Source organism: Manduca sexta, chromosome 25, assembly GCF_014839805.1.
Source record: "Manduca sexta isolate Smith_Timp_Sample1 chromosome 25, JHU_Msex_v1.0, whole genome shotgun sequence".
NCBI classification, from domain to species: domain Eukaryota; kingdom Metazoa; phylum Arthropoda; class Insecta; order Lepidoptera; family Sphingidae; genus Manduca; species Manduca sexta.
Genome location: NC_051139.1, coordinates 14,504,311 through 14,520,942, shown reverse-complemented (window position 1 = coordinate 14,520,942; position 16,632 = coordinate 14,504,311). Strand labels below are relative to the sequence as shown.

At 33.0% G+C, this 16,632-nt stretch overlaps 1 protein-coding gene across 1 annotated transcript in view; it reads right to left on the bottom strand.

The window, feature by feature from the left end:
* Window positions 1-782: 782 nt before the first annotated feature.
* The window catches only part of LOC115449076, a 27,249-nt gene continuing 11,399 nt past the window's right edge, over window positions 783-16,632 (bottom strand). The window contains exons 2-3 of the mRNA XM_037442739.1: window positions 5,924-6,654; window positions 783-5,471 (exon numbers count right to left, since the gene is read on the bottom strand). Of these exons, the coding sequence (XP_037298636.1) occupies window positions 5,361-5,471; window positions 5,924-6,654 (842 nt within the window). The 3' untranslated portion in view covers window positions 783-5,360. The remainder of the gene's footprint in view (window positions 5,472-5,923; window positions 6,655-16,632) is intronic.

Here is a 16,632-nt window from a genome sequence, read left to right as displayed (position 1 = left end):
TCTAGACCTTGAATGCTATTTGTAGTATGAGCAAAGTTTATAATATTTCTATAATTTTTTTCTTACAATGATGGGATACGAGGATTTTTTTTCATTAAATATCATAGCTATCTTTTCTGATTCATATAATAATAATTCCATCGGCGCGACGCGTTGCGGAGCATAGAGACAAGATCAAATCGAGATTATTGATACGGTATATTTTGAAGCATTCGCGTAGAGCGTCCATCACTAAAGTAAGTGTGTCATTTCCTTTTTTTTTAAATTATGTAAAACGAAGGATATTCATATATACAATCTGACATAATTGTATATGTGTGACAAACTTGGAAAAGGTAAAATATGCTTCTTGGATAAAAAAATCTACAATATCATTATATTACCCTAACAGTGGAGCTATGATATAATTTAATAGTAATAAAGAATAGTCAGGGAAACTATCGATGATACAGAGTATAATAGAATCTGTGGGTAGAATTCGGGCGTCGTTTTTGAAAGGAGAGATCAGTCTTAATATCAAGAAATGGTTGTTTACTTATATTTTAAACTTATTTTTTGTGTGATACTCTTAAAATGCTCCATATTATATAAAGTACATATGTAATATGTTCAAAGGGTAATAAAACAATTAAACCCTTATATTTATGAGGTTATTAAAATAACACACATTTGAGAAATAAAAATAAATTTAATTATTCTAGATTACAATTATTATTCCCTTCGGAACCAATAGTTATAATTAAATTACTTTATTTATACTATACATAATATTAAGTTTCATCTTTGTTCTGTATGCACTATCATACACTTAAAATAGGTACAATTAAATACATTAATTTGGAATAAAAATAATTTATTTACATTCACATCATGCCTAATTTATGGCAACTGTTTATAATTTTTTGTCAGCAGTAGCTATACGAAAATAATATTCACAATATGGAAGTAAAAAAATATTGGAATACTTTTTACAGATAAATGTAAAAAACTACATTTTTATCGTTAGAAAACTTTGAAAAAAAATCTTTTGGCTAACGAAAAAAAATCATTTTTTCTTGTCTTGTCTACCGTTCTTTATAATATACAAGGCTATGGAGTATGGACTTTAGAATTGGTATATAAATATTTGTTACAATTTGTAATCATTGACACCTATTTATGTCAATATTTTAATACGACACAGTTATTTGACAAACGCAACAAATATTCACTAAAATACTGTATAATTTCAAATATTTATTAGTAAATGAGACAATTCCATCGTCTGCTTGATTACATATCGTGTTCAGGAATATATTATGAACGGCAATTTTTTTAAATCTCTATCGGTAGGCATGAGAAACAAACGGCATGAGAATAAATGTCCATATTGGGACAAATATTTGTAAGATCCGCAAATATTTGTACCGTATCTGAATCGTCACTAATGCCAAAAGTTCAGAACTTACATTAATTTAAGTAAATCTTACACCAAATCGATATACTATTCGTATATTATCAATGTCCTTGTATACTATCATAGATAATACATATTTGCCACTTATTGTATTTAAGAGATTCTATAAATTCTCTTTTGAAAATTCAAAAAGCATTTATTACAAGACAATTAAAAACTATAATCAATATTTCCTTACTACATACAAAATCGCTTGTAATATGCCGGTACTGCCAACAAGTCTATGTTATTATATCTTAATTGTTTATCGGATGATATGATTTTTTATATAAACAAAACATTCAAAATTTCAAGACAGTGAAATATACTTTACAAAATAATATACATTTTAATTATTGTAATAATTGAAAGAGTCTAATAGCGTTATAAACTACCGGAAATTTTAGCTCTTTTTTAACAAGATTTTGTGAATCAAATCGTAATCAGTGCATTACGTTTAGATGGAAATAAAGCAAAAAATTGATCCACTGTCTCGACAATAATTTTCAGTAATACGAATCTCAAAAAACGCAATAAAATTCATCAGAAAAAGAATAACAAAGGAAAAACTTTTAAAAATAATTCAACCGATGGACGGACGACGAATCACAATCAAACGTGAATAGTTAAAATATACGAATTGTCACTGGCTTATAATGTTACAAGTAAAGTAAGGAATACCAAGGCAAGTTTTGTTACGGATTGATATAAGTGCCTACTGTATCTTTCCAATTTATAAGTACCTACATAGGTAGGTGCCAACCTACTGCACATAGGTGCAGTGTCAGGTTTTTCGTGTCACACACAGAATATAATGCTTAGCTACAAATAACTAATTTCCGTCATTCTGTAAGTGTTCGAAAAGTTTTCGTTTTTAAAAAAAATAGAACTTTGGAAATACAAATAAGTACTTATTTATAGAATTTTACCAATTACCAATTTACTAAATTTACTAATTTTACTTTTTGACGGACACTTTTTCATACACCGAGATGGTTCTTACCTCTACCCTCCAGGCTGCTAATATTACCATTACATTATAAGCCAGTGACATCAAAATGACATTGACATACAGCCTGCCGGAAATATCTATAGACCTGCCTTATGACGTCATACATCCAGTATATTGTCAAATAGACGGGTGCGACAAGGATAGAAATAGTGCCTGCATTTCTAGCAAAGTCCATAGACATTAGCAACGGGCAGTACATTATTTATGTTATAATTGAAATCCTATGGTAAATTGTAATATTATTGAGTGACAAAATAATTCGTATCTATTGAGATCACACTCTTAACTGTACACTATTGTTAGATCTAGAGGTACTGAACTAAATACCATAGAGGAAATACGTTTACAATGTGGGGCAGTTGCTTTTGCCACTAGGGCAGCGCCATATGGTAGTGGAAAAAATTACCACTTTACACACTTTTTTAAACTTTAGCCAACTTTAATCTGGTGAGTGTAAAATTATTTTCCCTCATTGCAGAGCAACTCATATCCAAAAGGATTAAAAATATTAACAGAATGTTGTCTATTATACAAAAAGAACCGCGTTGGACAAGGCCCTAGTCTATAAAGAATTATCGGATTAAAAGGAAATTACATTAATTCTAAGAAAATATGAAATGAATAACGCAAAACTCTTTAATATTACGTTTGAATAAAGAAAAAACTTTTTTAATTGCAATTACTGAAATAACTATAAAAGAACAATTGAAATTAAAAAAAAAACTATTTAAGACAAAAATACTTAACATGTTATAGCATATTTATTATATTCAAAGATTTTAAAATTTGGCAATGATATTATGATCTCGTATAGCAGTTATATTTGACCTACACAATAGTAAGTATATGTACATAATATTATAATATAAAATACTTATTAGGTATCGTTTCGGTAGCAGCCAAAACATATTTATATAATCTGTCGATTAAATGTGTTTACATGGCATTTTTTAGTAAATTTTTGAAATCGGATACTGGCAACACTTATCTATAGTCGTACAAGAACGTGTCCTGCCATGACAGGTTTGTAGTTCAACTAAAAGATTTTGATACGTACAATTTTTTATATTTGTAGAATACTTTATATTTAATATGAATATATCATAAAAGAACGTCTCGTGTATCCATAAACAAGATTAAAAAGGAAGGACAGATGAATAATTCACATTTTGTAGCACTATTTCCAAAGGGTAAATATAAATCCTCTTCAGATCAAGTATTAAGATTTATCAGAGGTACAATACTCTTGACGGTGTTGCCAAGAGGGTTTTGTAAAGTCCTTATTATTCTCCCATGTAAATACATTTAATCGATATACTACATAAAGTTTTAAAATAAACTTGGAATAATGTGATGTAACATAAATAACAAATTTATTAGCACAGTTGCATATTACAGAGCCAACCTATTTCTTAATGTCTTAAGTCATTTGTAAATATCCTGGCGCGTTCCGTTTCAATCAAACTTAAAGGTGGTATTTATTATTGTATAAACACCTTCCAGTAAGGCTAAAATAGTTACCATGGCAATATACAAATTAACAAGAAAAAACATTAATTTCTAAGTGAAATATCTCTTAAAAACAACAACAATCTCCGATTAGTTTCATAAATAAAAAAATAACCAAGTCTTAAAAATAAACTTATGGTAAAATCACTCGCGGCATAGTCTAACTAAACAAGATTATCACAACAGTATTTATTTACATCACACGTAAGTGTATTAGCCGTTATGAATAGAAAATCACATCTATTTATTAAAATATTATGTTAACTTAGAACTCAATGCATTTGCATGCACAATTCCCATTATGCAATTCTTGTAAACTGTTTCTTATGTCCATGACGATATCAAAAACACATTTATCACTGTTTCTTTTGTTAAAAACAAATAGCATTTTGTTTAACTGTTTTCAGGCAAAGTAAGGGTAAAAACTGGCATCGATATTCTTATCTAAGATACTGTAGTGAAAATGGCAAGTTCTTATAGGAATGTAAGCCAACCTTTTTTTATTTATGTGATTTAAATTAGTTCTGATTTGAAAATAATGTCTTATGTTTGCGCAAATGGTTACAACCATGAAGGCTGCAAAGTTTTCGAAATGTCGGGAGAAAATTATTAGATAAAATACCATGATAAAATACGACAAATAGTTTTGTTTTATGTAAGTTCGAACCTGATTTTCGTGTATTATTTTATAAGTTAATAATATAGAGAAATTGCCGTATAATTTTCGATACAACAAATTGAATGGACGCTATCATTCATTCATTGTATAAAATATGCTTTTGGTATTATTTTTAATTGGTATTACGCCTTATTAAAAATATTACGGCAAAATAATTTATAGAAATGAAGAAAAAAAGAAAACAAAAAATGCGAAGTAATACAGAATAATATGTATTACTAACATATTTATTAAAAGAAGGATGGCGAATTTTTTTTTAAAAAATTATGTAACTGGCAACTTTAATATTCTTAAGAACTTGTAAAAAAGTATTATCAACTGCTCTAAAAGTATTACCTACATACATACATTAATATAGTTTCATATTTATTACGATAAATATTACAACATTGGCTGTAAATAGACCACCATGTTTCGCCATGAAACAATTGACCTCGATACAGTCTGTTTTCTATGCGTATTAATTTTCTACATTGTCACATTTCGATCTGATGCCTTTAATTGTCATACATATATTTTTTATTAGGCGTATTATTTTAGGCGAATTTTAGATCTAATTTATATTGCGTTAAAATTGTATTTACCTTGCCATATAAGAACTTGCTTTTCGCACTACCGTATCCTTCAATTAACCTGAGATCCCTTTTATCAATGTTATATCGCTGAATCCAGATGAACTTCCATAATTTGTTAATGGAAGCGAAGTCTGAGCATGGTCTTAACCATTATAATTTGGTGTGTTTGACGGTGTCAGTCCAGTAGTTCTGTATGGTCATAGCCTCCAGAGAGTTGAGGAACGAGTCGTTATCCAAACTGTACATCTCTTCGGAGTTGTCCTGGAATTGAAATGGAATATATTGTAATAAAAGTTTTAGCCTATTAGAATAAAGTTTATTGAAAGAGCAGCATCGCATTAAAGTGTATAAAGAAATATTTGTGAGTTTCGGAGTTTATATTGAACTACCGTAGTGCTGATGAATTAGGTTAAGGATTTAATCAGACTAATTTGGAACTAAAAAGTTTACAAATTCGATAAAGTTATGGGACTAACTGCATGCGCAATATTGAAATGAACACTACACTGACTACAATTTCTATTAAGTTATCCGCATTTGGTTTTTATTACACCAAAATCTGCATATAGCAATCCAGTGATTAAATTGCATGCAAACTTTGTATTTGGATGGAACTGCACACAGCTGTCGCCACGTATTTACAACGGTAGTCAAATTCACTTTACTTCTGTCACGACTACATGTTAATCGTAAAAATGATACGATATACTCACCCTTATAGTACTATCGTCAAGGTATCCGCTCGAATCTGGATTCGAGCATTTGTCATTTAAAGTCTGAGGCTTGTTCAGATACCGTCGCCTGTACATCACGAACGCCACGCTACCAGCTAAAGCGGCCAACCCAACCCCTCCGAAAGCAATAGCAGCTATAGCCCCAGTGTCCATCCCTCCTTCAGCTGGGTCTTTTACTCTTCTAGAAGATTCTATGTTTGGCGGTATCCGCGTTTGCAGAAACGTTGTCTCTAACGATAGTGGTTTTTCTGTCACGATCCGACTTTCAGCCACTCCCTCCAAACTGGTATCATCTTTTACGAAATCAGGCCTAGTCAGATTCCGTTTTTTGCTAACGAACGTGACGTTTTGTGATTCCGTAACATTAGTCAATGTTGTTGACGGTTGGGTTGAGTTTTGGTTAGTAGTATTTGCAGCTACTTCCGCTGCGTCGACCGCCGTCCATTCCACTGATGGATGCGCGATCTCTGTGTTATTTGGTAATGTTATATTCGGCGCAATTAGAGCCTCAACTTCTTTGTCTGTCTGGTTGTTTGCGGTCACGTTAATGACCGGCGTTGGGGTTGTGAATAACGGAGTTTTGGTATAATACATGGCCCGACTCTGTCGTTCCGATTGGCGGTGTTCCTGGCTGCCCGTCACTTCTAATTCCGGGGTTATGTGGAGTAATTCTTCTGACTGGGGTGCTGCGACGGCTTCTTTACTACTCGCTGGAACAGAAAATAAATACTTCTTAAGAAAATTTGTTCTTACAGTATTAATATTCATAGACTATAAAATTGAATAAAATAATTGAAACTACGATACATATAGATGAATGAATAAAACACGTGAAATAGAACGTTCCATTATACTTAAAACTGCCAAAATTCAATTATCATAGAAACAACAATAAATCCATCCACTTTTCCATTAAACAAATGAAAAACCTCAACAATAGGAACGAAAGCTCAACGGCGAACAATACACTGTTTGAACCGAAAGCCCTTACATGTGAGTATTAAAAGTAAATGGAACTGAAAGAGTAAACAACGTATGGATTTATAGAGAAAGGGTATGGTGTTTGAATTATTTTATATTTTTATGAATAAATGCTTTTTTTATAAATATTCTGTTCCCCCATAGAACCTTAAAATGAATTAACAATTTGAGTCAATAAAGTATATGTAACCAATGTGAGAAGAATATTTATTTCAACATCGGAGAATGCAAAAAAATATTATTCCAAAATTCTATCTAATATAAAATAAGTATATTTTTAACATTTGTATTTAACTAAACAATTCCGGAGAATATCATTGATACGGCGTCTATTATAGGAAGATATTGACTGACTATGAATTCCTCTTTTAACAGCTAAATAGACTTCTCTTCATTTCACCAGTTTTATAAAAAAAAAATAACAGTCCTTTTTTATAGATGTAGGGAATCCAGACACAATAGGAGGCAAAAGCGAATGAACAAGCATCGCGGGTGTATTATTCCGTGATTCCAACATTTGGCAAAATTAAATCTTCTAACGTTGCATTAGTATTCTCATCTGGCTTTAGTTAAACCGAGTTAGACTTAAAAGGTAAAAGTGACAAGTGCTGCGAACAAAATACGACTTTTTCTCTTTATTCTTTAGAGTTTTGTTACCAGCTTTGTTAGAGAGAGGCTAAATCGCTCCGCACAGTATAAAAGAAAAGGAAAACTGGATAGAGGTCAACGCGCTGTCTGGTTCTTTGTATTTTTTTAACACAATTGCCGAGGATCTGAAAGTGTTAATTAATTCTTGAATAGATATTAACGCAATTAAAGCTGACGTTGTCTCTATTAGTGATGGTGTGACGATATTAGATATTCAATCTTTAGTAAGTTTAAATCATATTGATATTCGCGTTCGTAACATTGGGTAAAGCTCAAATTAAATTTCCCCTGATCCTGTTTCCTAATGTATCCAATTACACAATCCGATATCAATTATAGAATTATCACGGATTAAAATAATATCACACTAAACTAAAATGATCGATCCTGAAGTTAAACGGTCATTTTCAATAAACGATCCTAATTTTAATCTTCGGTCTGATCCCGAGAATGGACCAATCAAAATACGTCATTTGTAAGTCAAAAAATCTTTTCTGATTGGTAAATTTTCACGATTGACTGAAAAATGCGATTGATAAGTGATAGGACAATTATGCTAGAATGACCGCGTACACAGCTAATAGTTCCGACACATAGTAAATACGATCCTAGCGGATGAGTAAAAAGTTCCGGGACAACAGTTGGTTCGCTGCATGAAAGGAAATTACGTCTAATGACAACGGACGTGCAAAATCGCTCTTGTGGGGGACCGGGCAAGTGTCAGAGCGAACCGTGGCCCTCTCAACGCATTTATATTGTGTTGACTATGTGTTACAATGTACTTGAAGTGTAAAGTACGATTGATATGAGATTTTCTTTTTTTTTTAGGCAAGGCAGTGACGGTAAGCGAAGTGGGCTCCAGATAGTGTCGTGTGACGAGATGTGATTATGCCTCGCCAGTTGATATAATTATGGCGGTCTGTTTGATACCGGATATACACAGACTGATCCCAGAACGCGGCACGTCGTGGGTCACTATGGCGAGTTTTACTTTTACACTTTGTTTATGGTGGTCGCTATCCGAGCGAATCCAAATATCACACAACAAGCAACTACAATTACTATTTCGTTACAATGGAAAAATGTGACAAATAATATTCAAAAATAAAGAACAAACATGCCTAACGCTACACTTATAAACGCTGTTACCGTCTTCCAACTAAATTATAATTATAGTTTAAAAAACTCAACCTTCAAACTAATTGGAACGCTTCAGTTTACGTGTCGGTGGAAAAAAGTAAACATAGAAAAAAGCCTAATTGTTTTTAATAAATAGCCGTGAATTGTGATATTGGTCGTTGAATGAATCGAACGGGTCAGTGCCGTGTCGAGGTCGGTCGATGCCGAAAGAAAAAAATAAAAAAGGAAAAAGGTGGCATTTTAAAAAAAGTATTAAGGTTTTATTATTGGCTGTATGGTGATTGAACTTTGATGTTGGTACGTCCGAAAACGGACAAGTTTTGTTTTTTTTGTAAGGGTTTGAACGAAACGGACACTTGCAGTTACAGTATGCTGAAAATATTTAGTCATATCCCTGCCCACCTACTCCAGAACAAACTCGAAATTATAAACAAAAAACAAATCAAAAGAAGTAATATTTGGATTTTGAAGTCAACGATCCAAACTATTTCATTCACATTAAGAAAAATAAACTAGATTCTAAAGAATAATGAAGCAGCATGTAATGAATTCACATGCAAAATTTTTCATTTTAGATGTTGGAAAATTTATTGGTAAGTATTATGTATGAATTTATTTGTGTTTATTAGTTATATTAGAATTTATCAGGAAATCAGGGCGGTGTTTCGTGCACGCAAACTATGCCAACAGGCAGTCAATAAAAATTGTAAACGTTTATGAATACACGGGGCCGCAGAAGTCCCCAATTCGCTACAGAGAAATCTTTTTATAATTTATCTTCCCAGCGAATTTCTTTGAGGGCAGCCAGCCTCTATTGTAGCGGGCTCCATTCACGGACGCTTTATAGGGTATTTAAGACGCAAACCTATTGACTGAAATGATTTCTTGACGTTGTTACAATTTGAGACCTTTATTGTGTAATTTTCTTTATTGCGAAAACATTTAAATACGAAATGGACTTTCTTTAGATACATAAAGGGAATCTTTGTGAATTATCGCTTGTTTTTACGGTGAAGGAAAACATCGTGAGGAAATCTGCATACCTTAGAAATTCTCTATAAGAATTATGAGGGTATGTGAAGTCTAACAATCCGCACTAGGCTAGCGTGGTGGACTAAGGCCTAATCCCTTTCAGTAGTAGAGAAGGCGCGTGCGCAGCAGTGAGACAGTATATAATACAGGACTGATATCATTATGATACATAAAGGAATGGAATGATTGTACATAACTGTCGTGTCATATGATGATAAGCATCTCTTAGAACTTCAGATTGAGGCTAGAAATCGTATCCAAAACAGCATCGTGTCCACTTTAATAAAACACTATTCCTTTGGGACAAACAAAGAAGTTTAACGTTAAATTACAAATTATGTTTGTAACAACCTTGCCCGACATTTGTGAGTACATTAATATCAAAACAGATGGCCAAGGATTTGAGTACACGGATGCAGGAAGTTTGCGAGTCGAGTTCTGAGTTACGGAAATTTGTATTTTATTTGTTATTTGCTAGGGTCTAAGTTTCTAGCGTGCTGAAGTAGAGGATAGTGTAGAGATTTAATTTAAATTTAATGCCACACAACAACGATTATTATAATTGTATATGCAATTTCGAAAAGGGCACATATCATTGTGAAAAGTTCAGGAAATAGAAATTTTCTAATGCAGTACAATGTACAATTTTATGAAATTTTCAAAGCATAGTTAAATATATCCACGCTTTGCTAACAAAAGTGTTCGACAATCATTAAAACCTATAAATGGGTACAAAAATCTTGTCTATTTCAGCCGTCAAGCTATAAATAACTATCTCTGTCTTCTGCCAATTTGAAAGACATTGTAGGCCCTTCATTTGCGCTCCTTCCTTAATTTTTTGCCTTGTACCTACCTCTCGGAATGACCAGCGTAGTGTAGTTGAAATTTATCAAAGACTTGTAAGATTTATAAATTTTATAAATTTATGAATGATGTTACTCATGTTTCTTAGTTAGTAATGTTGTTATTTATTAGCCGAGCATGTTTGTTAACCGTCTTTATATTAATATTTTTTTTACGCTAGCGGAGCCGTAGGCCAACGCTATCAGATTATAAACTAAACAAAAAGATTAAACAATTTTATTCAAAAACACCAGTAGTACCTTAACAATTTTAAAATCCTTTTACACAAAACATTACCTCCATGTTCAACTAATTTTATATTCCAAATTCAAACACACAAATCTCATTAAAATTCTCCCATTCTATCCCGCCATATATGGCTCTGGTCAATTCAATCACAAACGTAAACAAGTTTCGAACCGCCCACACCGCAGCCCGGGGCGCTAATTCATTAAGCCGCTACATTGTGAGCGTTACGTATTTTTTCTAGAACTTAGCCGGCTTCGTGGCTTTGGCGTGAGGCTAAACACTTTTCAAAATAGCCTAGAAAAGATGTGTAATATTGTTAAGTGCACGTGTCCGTAGGATTTAGGGTTGTCGCCTTTTGAAAATATACTAAAACGAATTTAATTTTTATTCAAATGTAAACATTAAACAATTGAAATTCGTTTACGCGAACTCACGGGGAACGTCAACTATTACTATTTCTACCAAAGGAAACAATATTTAAATAAGAAACTTACAATATTTAAACAACATTAAATACAGCCTAAAATATGATATATAAATAACCGTAGTAATACAGGCGTACGCGACAATATGACCTTTCTGTCTAATCTACTTACTACTTTAATATATTATACATACAACATAATTTATATACATATGTTTGCTAATCCCGAAACGTGTCTTCATCAACATGTAATCCATCAATCGGAATATCTCAAAACCGGACCTAACACAACATCCCGGGGTCTAATCAGAGCTCCCGTACGTGGCAGCCCTAATGTACATTCGTAACTAGATTAACATTACGTAAATAGATATAAACTCTACTCTATTTATCTGTTGGACGGATTTAGAATTTGGACTAAGATCATCTATTTTTTATTCTCATTATCAGGTACGAGGTCACTTCTGGGCGTAAGATGCTACCAAAGACGTCCAGACTCCAGACAGACCTATTGGTATTGCTTATGTAAGTAGGTGGTCTAACATAATAATGTTTTTAGAAGTATATTTCATTGAAATAAAACTATGTTTTTCGGATTTTTTTGTAGTTTTTGTATACGATAATTTTCCTCCGACGTTTCTAGGACTGCAGCCTTCAACGTCACAGGGGGTTTGGGGGAGAAATAATAACTTTCTTGTATTAGCTAAAGTATTTCTAAATGAACCGAATGACTTACTTTTGCTGACCTTCCATACAGTAAAAGTTTCTAGTTCCTACGTATCGATCTTACAACTAAACTACGGGAAATGAGAACTATTGTAAAACACACTATTGCAAGTAGGTCAGCAGTAAGGAATCGGTAATAAACACCCGCTGGTAGGTACAATGGTTGCAGTAAATCGACTAATGATAACAATAAAAGTGAAACTGAATTGTATTTCTAACACGCATCGATTTAAGTGAAAAATTACCCGCATACAATGGCTATATCAAAGCATATCATTTCCACATTCCTTTTCGTAGATAAGGGATTGCCTAATGCCCATTGAGGAAATCGAAGGAAACTGTCCTTGCAGAAGCAGTTTTGGCAGTCAGAGAAATGTTACGTTTTTGCAGTTCTTCTCAATAAATGTGGGTTACCTATTAATTATCAGAAATGCATTTACAAATACTTTAACTGTAAAGACATAAAAAAATATACATACATTGCGTCTATTGCTAATGACAGAACTCAATTAAGGTTTTGTTGCTAATGTTTCCAGTTGTAGCACTTAACATCGGACTTGCCGTGTCATTCTAGTTTGCCATCATTTGTTCACCATTGTTCATCTACTTGTAGAAAACATTCAAAACTTCGCTTGACAAGTGGGGGGCTGATTTGACCATGATTGGCCGATATTTCGTACGACTTCATACGAATGAGCTCGCAGGTTTGTGAACTAGATATGGTGGATACGTGGACGGAATCTCGGAGAGTGCCAAAAGCAAATCTCGCAGAGAATTGCTAGTGGTATGTAATCCAAGTGTATTACGAAAATAATGATGAATGGATTGACGCAGGTTCTTAATCCCGAATAAAAAGCCATCAGAATATACAATACCTCTGTGGAAATTATATTTCATACTGTTCGATTGTAACGCGTAAAATACCTATGTATTTTACATTTCGTGTTATATGTATGTATAAACAAATTTTGAAATTATCAGTTAATATAAGGGAATGAGTTTTAACTTATACATACATACATACCTATTTATGAATATTTTTTAATAAAGAATGAATGAATGGTAAATATTACGGCTGTGGATACATTTAATAGCAGGCATAAGGTAGTTGAATTATATTTATATCATCAGATGATTCTAAATCTTTCAGCGAAACTTTCCAATAATCCCGAAAATAAATAAACGGATAACCATGAATTGTCTCTTCCAATTTTACTAACATGAAAACTTTTAATCAAATTTTTGCAATATAAATAAAATGAACATAGAACCTTTCAATATTAACCCACTGCTATATCGCTAATGTCTTCGCCACTAACTTAATGAGAAAACCATACCTCATTCACGCCTTATCAATCACTTCACCGATAGAACAACCATCACCTGCACTAGCGGCACACGATGCTACGTCATTCCGTGTTATAAGGTGTTCCCGCTGACTCACGCGCTGTGTCGCAGACGGATCGTGTGTCCGCCCGGCTTTGTGTCAAGGTTAATGGATCCGCCGAAATGACGCGACATGTCCGGGAACGATAGGGTTGTGTGTGTTCATGGTGAAATTAAAGTTGTTTTCTATGATGAAGTATTCGAATTTTGTTTTTATGGAAGTTCACTTTATAAAGAGCATACGTTCGTTTAAACAATAATGGCAATAACCACGACTATTCATAGCTAAGTAACTAACAACCCCAGCAGTGGCGAAGGATGAAAGTTTTCAAAAGGCAACCCAAAACAAAAAAAAAACATAGTTAACATAACGCTACCAATTTAATAGAAAACAAAAACTAAGACAAACGTAAATAAACTTAAAAGGAAAGACCGTAGGAATCAGAATGAATGGACGCTTCACCACTACCACTGAGCACTTTGAAATATGAAGGCTTGGTTTGAAACAGCTCCAGTTATCTTGAGAAATCAAATGTCCTACACCCAGTTATAATACTAGTATCAATGTCTTCTGAAACACAACAATTCTCATTTACTGCTCCTGGTTTCCCTCCCAGACCATCAAAGTCTCCCTTCGGCGAAATCATAGACTCAGACTAGAGACTCATTACTAGAGATGAACCCCTTTCGCGTCTAGTAGTCAATACCATATTTCACCATGAGTTACCAAATCAAATACAACCTCGCAACTCGTACGTGCTAAGTTTAACTGCTGCTAGACTCCTTCCAGACCATCAAAATCTCCCTTCAGCGATATTATAGTATTGAGAACTAGAGGTGAACCCCCTTCGTCTCTAGTAGTAAATCCCATAATTTCATCACAAGTTACTAAATCAAACACAACTTCGCAACGTGTACGTGCTAAGTTTAATTAGCTTACGACGCAATCCTTCGGTCACGAGTGTGGTGAGTAAACGTTGACGCGTGCATTAACTCGTCTGTTTGTCTTTCCTATACAAATGCAAATGTCTTGTATGCGGTGGCATCGGGGATGTACTGGCTTAATCATTGTTATATTGTTTTACGTCTTAAGTTATTTGTATTTAGGTTCTGAAGGTTCGAGGAATGTTGTACTATGTTTTCCTCTTTGGTTTCGACAGCGTCCGCTATTGCGCGTACCCTTTACAACTAATTACAGGCGTAATTTTTCTTTTGCGCAGCGCTTTAAATTTTAATATGCTTCACGTGTATCAGACATTGACCTGTTCTGTTCTAAAACCAGCACAGTGAGGCGGCTTCTAGCCAAATTATATTTTGATACTTGAAAATGATTCTTTTAAAATTATATTCATATCTGTAATACTTCTTATAGGACTATATAAGTAATACTGTTATTTTATTATTCTTTTTTGGTTCTATCGATATTTGTATACAAATGTGAGGCTAGTTATTAGCAACTTAATTATACATTGATGTGACTTAATTTAATGTTATTAGTCTGTAAGCCTTCCAAAAAAAAATGTGTTTTCATGTTATGGATGATGTTGTTTATTTTGAAAAGCAACTACACTAGTAGGCTTCTAGAATCAGTAATATAAAACATTTTTATCAAACGTAAATAAAATTTTGTAAATTAGATTAACGTCGATGATTTATATGCCTTGAGAACAAATTGCCAGTTCAACTAAACCGACATTACAAATTCGACCCTCGTTATCCGATATTGAAGGAAAATACTGTTATTATCTACCAAAGATGAATCATTTAGCAGAGAACTTTTTATTAAATACGCCCACAAAGATAATTACCATGTTTAACTGTAGAGCTTTATTTCAAGCAATGAAAATTCCTATCAACCATCATTTAGGATCAGAATGGAAAAATAATTTCGCAATATCAAGATTTTTTGTTGCGTTATGTCTACGATATATTTTAAGAACCGCAAAAGCAAACTTTACTTATATGTCTATGAACCACTGATTGAAAATTCTGATACCTAACAGTAAAATTATTTGCTTTCAGCATATTGATTCCATTACAATATGGCAGTCATTGGCATCTTTATAACTGCTGATGTTGCTAAAAATAATGATGATGACGAAATGGCTACGAACTTAATCAAAGGCAGGTAAGCTTATGTTAAAACGAAGAAAAAAATCTAATGCGCTTGGCATTTTGTAAAAATAAATAATCTGAGATTTAACTAGGTGATTATGTGTTATGCGATGTAATCCAACATTCTGGGTTGTATTGCAACTGATATGTGCAGTAAAACGATTGCCATCATAAGCAAGTTGCCAGTGAGTCGTGACGTCATACGTTTAAAAGAAATCAAAACATATTCCTTAAACAATGTTGACAATAAAGGAAACTATTCTTTCAGGTACTTCGTGGAAATTCACATTAACCCATTCCATTACGTATGATGAAGTTCTATTATGATAGTTAATTGCCAGTTATACATTAAAACGGATGGGATGGCACGTCGTCGTTTGTTGAATATTGAACAGTGTTTTACTAAGGAAATTGGATTTGAGTCAGTCTTTACAAAAGAGCTTTCGTGATTTTGCTAGAGAAGAGTTTGTAAATGTTAGCGTAGTTCTTGGCAGTGTATATATACATTCATTACGAAGCAGAAGTTTTTGTTTGTTTGAACGCACTTTAATAGAATTTAGGTATATTACCGACATAAGTGTTGTTTTAAGCCACAAACTAGTCAATCAATATTTAATTGTTTAAACAGAGGTACATTTTCGACAACTCAAAATCTAAAACAATTTATGATCCTAAAATATACCATTTCTAAGTTACTCGTGGAGAATGCGCACAAAGTGTCTGTTAATGTTTTAAAATTTTAAGTAATGTTTGTTAAAAAATAAATTAACTGGAGTCAACCACCCTATAATAGCAATTGTCAATGTTCTATAACACGTTAGCGTTCAATAATAAAGACTAATGTTCTGTGGGTGGAAAAGGAAACGCTCATTGCGTTGCGGGCACAGCGCTAAATGATTTATAGCTTCGTTTTGATGTTGTTAATGCTTTCGTCTGTGAATAGTTGGACCCTGAAGGTTTAGTCGCCTATATTTTGCAGAACTTGGATATATTTATATATAACCTGTCAGAATTCACAGAAATAGCTCATAGATGTATTGAAATCAATTGTTAAGATTAAATCTGTATAACATCGCATTAGTATCAACTGGTATGGTGTTATAATATATGTATAAATAAATTAAAAAAAAAATATGATGTATTG